The 8,555-nt window shown below is 39.2% G+C and overlaps 2 protein-coding genes across 2 annotated transcripts; one reads left to right on the plus strand and one right to left on the minus strand.

Annotated features, from left to right (window-relative positions):
* Positions 1-405: 405 nt before the first annotated feature.
* Positions 406-4,192, minus strand: LOC114839378. The gene is made up of 4 exons (XM_034296729.1): positions 3,768-4,192; positions 3,319-3,378; positions 3,175-3,232; positions 406-2,859 (listed from the first exon to the last, which is right to left on the minus strand). Exons 1-4 carry the CDS (start codon positions 3,848-3,850, stop codon positions 1,639-1,641), a joined length of 1,422 nt encoding a protein of 473 aa, XP_034152620.1. The 5' UTR covers positions 3,851-4,192; the 3' UTR covers positions 406-1,638.
* Positions 4,193-4,634: 442 nt separating this feature from the next.
* On the plus strand, positions 4,635-7,693 carry LOC114839308 (unconventional myosin-X-like). The gene is made up of 10 exons (XM_034296502.1): positions 4,635-4,640; positions 4,766-4,870; positions 5,028-5,093; positions 5,370-5,517; positions 6,054-6,097; positions 6,249-6,314; positions 6,538-6,624; positions 6,781-6,816; positions 7,204-7,348; positions 7,573-7,693. The coding sequence occupies exons 1-10, from the start codon at positions 4,635-4,637 to the stop codon at positions 7,650-7,652; spliced, it is 783 nt and encodes a 260-aa protein (XP_034152393.1). The 3' UTR covers positions 7,653-7,693.
* Positions 7,694-8,555: the final 862 nt, after the last annotated feature.

Raw genomic sequence — 8,555 nt, forward strand, 5'->3', positions numbered from 1 at the left:
CTTTATATCCACATATAAGCCCTATATGTACATACAAGATACGTCTCCTAGCTCATGGCAAGATCTGGTCATTTTGTAGCTCATATCTCACTTTGGAAACTGTCATACATGATGCCTAGCTCATATTTTCTATTATCAAGGCAATAACTAAGAAATAACTAAAAAAAATTATGCTAGAACTTATGTATGTGCGAACACGTGAAATGGGTATCACATCTAATTGGCATGTTATGGAATTTAACTATGGCACTTAAGTGAGAGGAGATGGAAAGCTATGATGTCTACACGTTTTCCTGAAACATTTACAAGGTCAATAGTGGAAAAGAAGGAAATGTATAACAAAATGGTTTGTGTTTTTTTTATTTTTGTCAATCAAGCCTTTTTTCCAATTTCAAGTCTCTTCCAGATTCACATTACAGCTCATACACATCCACACATTCACCGTTACATCCACCAAATGCAATGTTTTCTGTATTGTCTTAATGCATTTTCCAGAATATGGCTGAAAGGTCATTACAGTCTGAATGTAGCAAAAAAACTAACAAAAGAAAAGTACATAGAATATACATTCAGGTAATCATCATCATCCCACATCTATCTGAGCATTTCACTGTGGTTAATGAATTTGAAGACAATGTCAACATTTCTGTTCACAGTTTTAACAAACAGACACTTTTCTTTTATCTGAGATGCTTGTATAGCAACTAAAGGCCCCAGACATTTCCTTACAGGGACGTAATAACAAGGATTCTTAAATTGACCGCAGATGTCCTGTTTCACTTTTTGGTAGTACTTCCCCACTGCATAACATGTCTCCCCCTGCCCCAGATCACAGACAATGAATGTCTTCACAGAGAAAATACTTTCCTCTCGATCAGAAAGAATGACAGTGTACGAGTTTCTCCGAAAAGTACGCGAGTAGTTTTGTGAATGAACTATTTCAAGATTAACCACTACTCTGCAAAAATACTTCACAGTGACTCTATTTTCAAGGTTGCTGATGCTGTTCAAGGCCAGAAAATCATCATTTCTGATCATACAAATTTTAGGCCTACCCAGAGATGTAACACCATGACAGCGACTTACTTCCTGCACCATTTTTTTCTCAACTGAAAAAGACTCTAAGAGAGCTAAGTAATCATCAGAAGCTGCCACCATGGTTTTTTGGGAAAATGATGGAAATGCAACCTGTAGCCAAACTGTTTTCATTATCTGCAGAGAAACTCCCTGGCTGCTCTTTATCATATCTAAAATGATCCCATTGTATGACTCAAACACAAATGCAGACTGTGCCCAGAGGGGACCCCAGTTCCTCACAGTATTGGGCAGATGAAGGCACAAATGTACATTGAAAGTGACATTATTGATCCCATAAAGGGTCTCCATTTCCTGAACAAACTCTGTTAGCAACCCCTCAGATTCTGATATGTGCAGTGGTGATATATTCTCACCGAGTAGAAGAGAAACCCCCTTTACCAACTTAAACCAGTGCTTCAGATATTTTTCAGGTAAGACCCCTTTCAATGTTGGTATGCTGTAATAAAACAACCACATGTTCCACTCGTGTGCCTTCCAGAACTTTTTCTCTTTCACTGAGCGAGGGACACGGGAAACATTACAGGGGGGTTTAATAGAAGTTCAAATGTCATCAATCTGTTCTGTTGAGTGTCCGATATACCATGGCGATTGGTTGTTTTCAGAATGAAACCACAGCGTGGTGATGCTTCTTGCTACACCCAGCAGCACACTGTGCATATAATCTGGAACACAGCCATCAATGATATTAAAATCAGGTAGACAAGACAAAATACTAGGCCCTTTCACTCCCTTAGTGGGGTTTCCAGCAAGAGCCTCTTCCACCAGATCATCAGTCTGGGAGGGATTCCTCAACTCTGCTTTTTCATAGGGATAAGCCCTTACACGCCCCCTGCGTTTTAGCACACTTGTTCCTTTCTGCATACAAAAAGAACACCCAAACTCACCATTAAACTGTTTAAAGTTCTGAATCAGTGGCCGAGCAACTGAATCTGCCACCATGGTAGTAAGCAGTACTTTACTTGTGACAATTTCCCCACTTTCACTTTCCCATATAAGACCATTAGAGTACAACTCTATGCATTCATCGACAAATGGTTTCATGTAAGTGTTCATATTTGGTTTGTTTTGACCAAACCACAGGCCACAAAGCATAACATGTTTTGCACGTAGCTGTATTGGCAGTTCATTAATAGTACACAAAATTGGCCACAAACTTTTTGTGTTTGATTTGTGCACTGGCACTCCATCACAGTTGAAAGTCAGTGATATGCTGTCTGGTGATGCAAGGGGTGATCGTTTTTTGTATAAATGTCCATCATATATATCTTTGATGGAGGCATCCTTCTTCTCAAAGCGGTGTTTCAGGTGTTTCCCTAATTGGTGGTCCTCAAGCAGTTTTTTAATTTGGTATTTTAGTGGCAAGTACAAAAAACACTGGTCTTTTTGTGCATGCGCTTTTGATGTGTCCTGGTCACAGACTGGGCACTTGACATTAAAGGGACCTTCCTGCATGCTTACCTTGCAACTCTTGCACACATAATGTACTTCTAATATGTCTTTCACTGAATCAAATGCTTTGTAGAAAAGGTACTTTGAGCCACTAACCAATTCCCCACCAGGACCAGCAATAAAGTTGATAAGATGCATGATGTCCTCCAAGGCTCTATTTGTTAATCCATGTTTGAGTTTTAATGCCAGCAGCAGGAGTTCCACCTGTTCTTTTGTTGGTTTCTGGTCTAAAGTTGGACTTGTGGGGTCTTCTAGATGTTCCTCTACTGGCTCCCCAGGTGAAGAGCTAGGGCCAGGTATGGGTTGGTTCATCTGTGAATTTAAAACATTGGATTAGCAATCCCAAATTTGCACAGACTCATACAAATGTACCATTTCATGTGGTTGGTAACCACTTGCATTTGAAGGCTCAAGTGTCTTTGTTTATTTTTTTTAACAGTCTTCTCCAAATTAATTTTATGCCCCCTTTTGTCCACATGTATATTTTTCTGACACTTTAAGCAACATCAGGAAGAATTGGGTTGTGGAATTATCTATGATGATTTACATTAACTAGTGTGCATGCACATGCACGAACAAAACAAAAAACACCTAACTTTAATATTTTTGCCATTTTTAGCCACTTACTGTGTCATCAGAAGCAGTAGACACCGGGTCATCTTGGTTGTCCTCTTGGGTGAGATACCTAAAATAAAAATAAAAATCATTCAGCAAGAAATATGTAGGTTTTTTTATTTGGTATTTAATTTGGTGTGCGTGTTTTCTACTTACTGAGTTGTAGAAGAAGAGGCCACAGCTTCTTCATCATCACCCATATCTTCAGAAATGTCCCTAACAAAAATGTTGTGGTAATGTTAAAACACTTCATGCATCACTCAATATAATAGGATTGATATGACTGATTGATTAAGTCCAAGCAGGTAAATTCCATTCATGAGGTGAAACCTTTAAGACTGTAGATTCAAAACACACAAAGTGAAATATTTTCCTGGCTAGAGTTCCAACTTGAACAGTTTTCTTTATTTATTTACTTTGGACATGGAAAGGTACAGTGGACATGGAAAGATACATTTTACCTTTATACAAACATACTTAACATACATTAAGGGGAATTATGCCACATGCGTTTACATGATATAGGAAATGATCTGTAGCTGGTAGCTTTGTTAGCTGGCTAATTTAGCTAGCTAGCTTCTAGTACGTTTTGTTACAAGACTTACTTTCGTTTACGTCTTCTCTTTGTTCTTTCTGGAACGGGTGCTTCGTCGTCAACGAGGTACCTTTTGTAACGTACTGGATCCATATCTATTGCTTTTCTTTAATTGCGTCTAAATTGCATTTCTCCACTCTGCTGCCACCGATCAGCCGCTACAGCGTCGCGTAGTTGATGACGTCATCCGCATGCGGCCCAGCACACTATCTTTCGCGCCGAAAGATAACGGCTGGGCGTAAAAATGGCGATATCAGCGTTGGAGATCCGCTATGTCCTACTTGAATGGACTGAGGGTGAGGATAGAGGGGCCCATAGTATTTTGGCTCTCGACTGTGTCCGGAATTTTTCAGTAAAAACATTTCTTGAAAGGACTGAAAAAAACGAGAAGCTGGTGGAATGGCGAAAAGGCCGCCAACCCTGGCCGGTGCACCGAGCAAGAATTATTGACGTGGCAAGTATGTTACATGCTAACGTTATCTGACGTTATGTAGTTACATACCACATTTAATGTTTTTTCTCGCTCTTAAAGAAGTCTAAAATGGATCTTGCTAGGTCCCTGGTTAGCAATAGCTTCGCTTTCTGGCTCATGTTAGCTACATAATTTGCTAATGTAAGCGAAGTCCAATTGGGACTAATGTTAGATTTGGTAACGTTAAGCATGATTAGACAAACGTTTGCAGTTCATGATAACATTTTAATTTTATTGCACCAGAATTTGAAAAAACTCTCCAAATTAAACTGCGTGGGATCGAGATGGAGTACCGTGATCAGGGGCAGACTGAGAAGGCTTCAAAGAAAAGGGTAACTGACTGCACCAATTGGTGCTTTACTTAAATGATCTCCCCCTCTCTCTCTTGTTTCTTAATGTGTAGGCATGTGTGTAGGTTTGTAATTGTGTCATCTATGATGATTTCATGTGCTTTGTTGACAAGATGTATGTGCAAGGTGGTGTAACGTAAGTTAATAAGAGTTGGGCTAAAAGTCAGTCTGTTTCTCTCTGTCAAGGTTGACAATAAAAAGAGATGTCCTTCAAAATACAACCACGAGGAGGAGGAGGAGAAGGAGGAGGAGGAGGATGAGGCGCATCATGACAGGCCTTCAAAGAACAAGGTACACTACCAGTCTGCATCCAGTGTGTGTTGTTACATTGCAATACAGTAAAGATAAGTAAGACTTTTATAATAAAGTGCATTACCAGTAGCTGTAACAAGGTATGACACCGGCACAGTAGGCAACTTTGTCCTCTCACTTTCTCTCTCCCTCCCAGCGGGCCAGCGAAGAGGAGGAGCGTATTGGGGATGAAGAGGACATAGTACCACCCTCTAAGAAAAAGGTAGCCTAAATGATGACATCCATTGTGTGGTGTATTACATACATACATTACATGACATACAAGATGAGGAAGTTTCATGTTTTAAGTAAGGAATAACCACCAGGAGGCCAGACAACCAGTTACATATAGCCAAGTGGAGGGACTTCTGCCCTAGACTTCTTGCCACCTTCCTCTTACACCTCTCGTGACATCCTCCCAGCCAATCAGAATCAACCATTTACAAAATAAGTTATATAACAATTAGCTGTTGTTCTTCTCTCTGTCTCTTTCTCGTAGACAGCTGCTGAATTTAGAAAACACCTGGATGAACAGATGTGGGAGAGAAGGAAACTTGACCAAATGCAAAGAAATTTGCAGGAGTTGAGAAATGAAGTCCATTCTCTTAAAAATGAAAATGCACGTCTGAAAGACATTATCATCAATCGTAAGTATTCCTAATTTTTATATTTATTAGCAAGGTTTTTTCTGGAGATGGATATTGCGGTGGCAGAGAAGTGTAAACTTAGAAATGTTATGGGCTGAAACACGTGTTTGGCAAAATATGTTGTTAGCTGGTGAGGTAGTGTGTGTGCTCATATAGCCGTTGATAAGATTCAAATTAGATTTATATTTATTTGTCTCTTTCTGGAGGAATTTGTAGAGGGTTAACAAAAGTCATGGCCTAGAGAACATACAGTTCATGAGAATAAATGATGCTTTTCTGCCTTCAACGGCTCAAGAAGGCAATCGGCTCCAGAAAAAAACCCTGGGGAATTAGAATTTGGGAGAAATTGGAGAAAGAAAATTGCGTTCACAACCAGGTTTCCTATGCAGAGCCTTATCAATGGGCTTTGGAGGGTTTTAGCTTGAGTTCACACCTGCAGGAAATGTCTTTCGAAGAGTAAGGGCACTGAGTTGCTGGGTGCTATTTTGATCTAGTGGTTGTAATTATAGTTTTTTATTTATATAACCTCTTTCTAGAAATCCCTCAAATGAAAAGTGACATCGCCATTATTGCTCAAAAGGTAAGTTCCTCTGATTTTCATTGCTTTTTAAAATTGTTTCTCAAGCAGAACTGGAGAGACTTGTGATGTTGGGCTGATTGATAGTGTTAATTTTTTATGTATTTACACTTTAATTTATTTAAGAGAATAACTATATTTTTCTTCTATGAAGAAGACTGGAAGGACTCCTGTGGAGGATCTAGATTCCTCCTTCTCGACTTTTGGAGAAATGCAACCGGTGAGTAACCCCCTTGCATTTTTATTTATTTATTTATTTTACTTGTTACTCAAACAGAGCTATATGGATTTTTATTATGTTTGGCTGATTACTTTTGCATGTAACTTTAATTTATTGGCATGTTTAATGTTTTTCAAGCCCCCCCCTGTAAATAAGAATCTATAGTGGCTTGCTTGGATGAATAGAAATTGTTGAGTTTGACTATGTTTCTTTCTTCTCTAAGACTCCAGAGAGGAGACAGAGCCCAGAGGACACCGAGCCCTTTAAAGAGAGTCCCATGGTGACTGAGCGCTTTCGAGAGACACCACAGGTGTGTGTAACCCTTTTATACCTCAGATTTTACTTAAGGCTCCAACTGAGCTATAGGGATTTTTATGTTGGGATAGTTAGTGGTAATATGTAATTTACTTGCCCCATATTTATAAAATTGTTGAAGAGTTTAACAATGTTTTTCTTCTCTAACAAGACTGCAGCAACAGCTGAGACCTCAGCGAAAACACAGGTGAATAACATATTATGTAGTAAGGATGGGTATAAACTGTGTGCTTTGTAGGAGCCAATTAGTGTTATAAGTGACAATCATCCTCTCCTCCTGCCCCCCTTCACTCCTCTCCACCCACTGTCTTTTCTCCTTCCCTACTCTCCATCCAACCTCCTCCTTTCCCCCCACCCTGTCCTCCTCCTTCTCTCCTTTAATAACGTTTTGGGCAGTGATTAATTTGTTTCATTTCTTTATCATTCATCTGCATTTATACATATCATTAATCTGCATTTATACATAAAAACCTATTAACTATTGGGAAGCTAAGCATAAGAATCAATATGAAACATGAAAAAGTTTCTAAAAATTGCCAATAAATGTATATTGTGATGTGAAATTATTTTTCAGATGGAAGTTATAAAGGGCTCTGGGGTGTTTTGCCAGGCAGAAGCGTGGAAAGCAGCCCGCCTTGCCCCCTCTGCTACTGCCATGGTGCGGAATCTCCTGCTGGGCACCTTTGATTTGGAGACTTTGCTGAAAAGCAACCTGAATGGTACAAAACAACATGTTCCTAATCTCTTCTGTCCTTGAAAAAAAAAAACAGTCATATTCTGTGGAATAAATTATGTGTGTGCGGGCATACCATCGCTTTTTTACTTGGCATTTTTGTATTTCCTTGCACCTCAAGAAAACATGATGTGTATATAAAAAAAACTCTTGCTTTCTCCACCTTCATTTTACACCCCTTTCATAATAATTTTGAAATATTACTTTAAGGTGGGAAGCCAACCAGAGGGGATGGGGACCAGCTGGTCGCACTTGACCAAATTAAAAAGGCAGCCATTATTGGTGAGTAAATGCATAATGCATTGAGAAGGGAAAACCAAACTTTTAAGACTTTATAAGTTCACCACTTTAACCATAGCCTACTTGTAACAAAATTTATTAGGCATCAATGGAGACTGCATAAAGTAGAGCACCAATTATTGTTACTGTATCTGCTTGGCACCTTTAATACTAATTCATCGCTTTCTGACTTCTTGATCCTACCTTTCCTCTTCTAAAGCCACATTGCTGGGGTATTGCACTGTAAGGTGTGTAGTCCTCTATTTTGTAGAACATATAGTGTTGCAAATAACCTCATGGCATATTGTTGTCGTCTGAAGTGTTCTTAAATAATCATATTCACCCCTCCTTCACCTTAATCCCCTCTGTCCTGTGTTTGTGCCTTATTTTGTCTATACCGGTTATTGATTTGCTTGATTTTATTGCTTGATCTTATTGCACTTCGAGTAAACCTAGCATGGCAGCTCGCGGGTGGAATGTGTGTGTGAATGGGTCAATGGGAGGACATTGTAATGTATTTTGGGGGTGCAGGAAAATGCTATAAAAGTGCAGCCCATTGACAACTAGATATGTTTACATGTGCAAAGTTTCTTACATCAGATAAAAAATTTGAGGGATTAGAATATCTGAATCTGTTTACATGGAAACAAATAATCTAATCATGACGTGCATAAACATGCACCAAGCCTTATTCAGAATAATAGCATTTTGACATCCGCAGAGCGGTCTTAATTTCCATAAAACAACTGCAGAAGTTGTACTTCACCTGTGTTTTAAGCTAAACAAAAAACTCGAGAGTGGAACATTTTTCCTATCCATGAATTTTCTCTGCTTTGGATGCACATGATTGACTGTGTGACTGTTAACAATGCAGTTCCCATGACGGACGTGTGCATATGAAAGAACAATGCCCC

Source organism: Esox lucius, chromosome 13, assembly GCF_011004845.1.
Source record: "Esox lucius isolate fEsoLuc1 chromosome 13, fEsoLuc1.pri, whole genome shotgun sequence".
Lineage (NCBI taxonomy): Eukaryota > Metazoa > Chordata > Actinopteri > Esociformes > Esocidae > Esox > Esox lucius.

Excerpts from the sequence above, each read along its gene's own strand:
- LOC114839308 (XM_034296502.1), top strand. Across the intron at positions 6,817-7,203 it reads AGACCTCAGCGAAAACACAG|ATGGAAGTTATAAAGGGCTC; the intron begins GTGAATAACATA and ends ATTATTTTTCAG. Across the intron at positions 7,349-7,572 it reads GCTGAAAAGCAACCTGAATG|GTGGGAAGCCAACCAGAGGG; the intron begins GTACAAAACAAC and ends TATTACTTTAAG.
- LOC114839378 (XM_034296729.1), bottom strand. The coding sequence starts at position 3,850 with ATGGATCCAGTACGTTACAAAAGGTACCTCGTTGACGACGAAGCACCC. Across the intron at positions 3,379-3,767 it reads AAGAGAAGACGTAAACGAAA|GGACATTTCTGAAGATATGG; the intron begins GTAAGTCTTGTA and ends CATTTTTGTTAG. Across the intron at positions 3,233-3,318 it reads GCCTCTTCTTCTACAACTCA|GTATCTCACCCAAGAGGACA; the intron begins GTAAGTAGAAAA and ends TTTTTATTTTAG.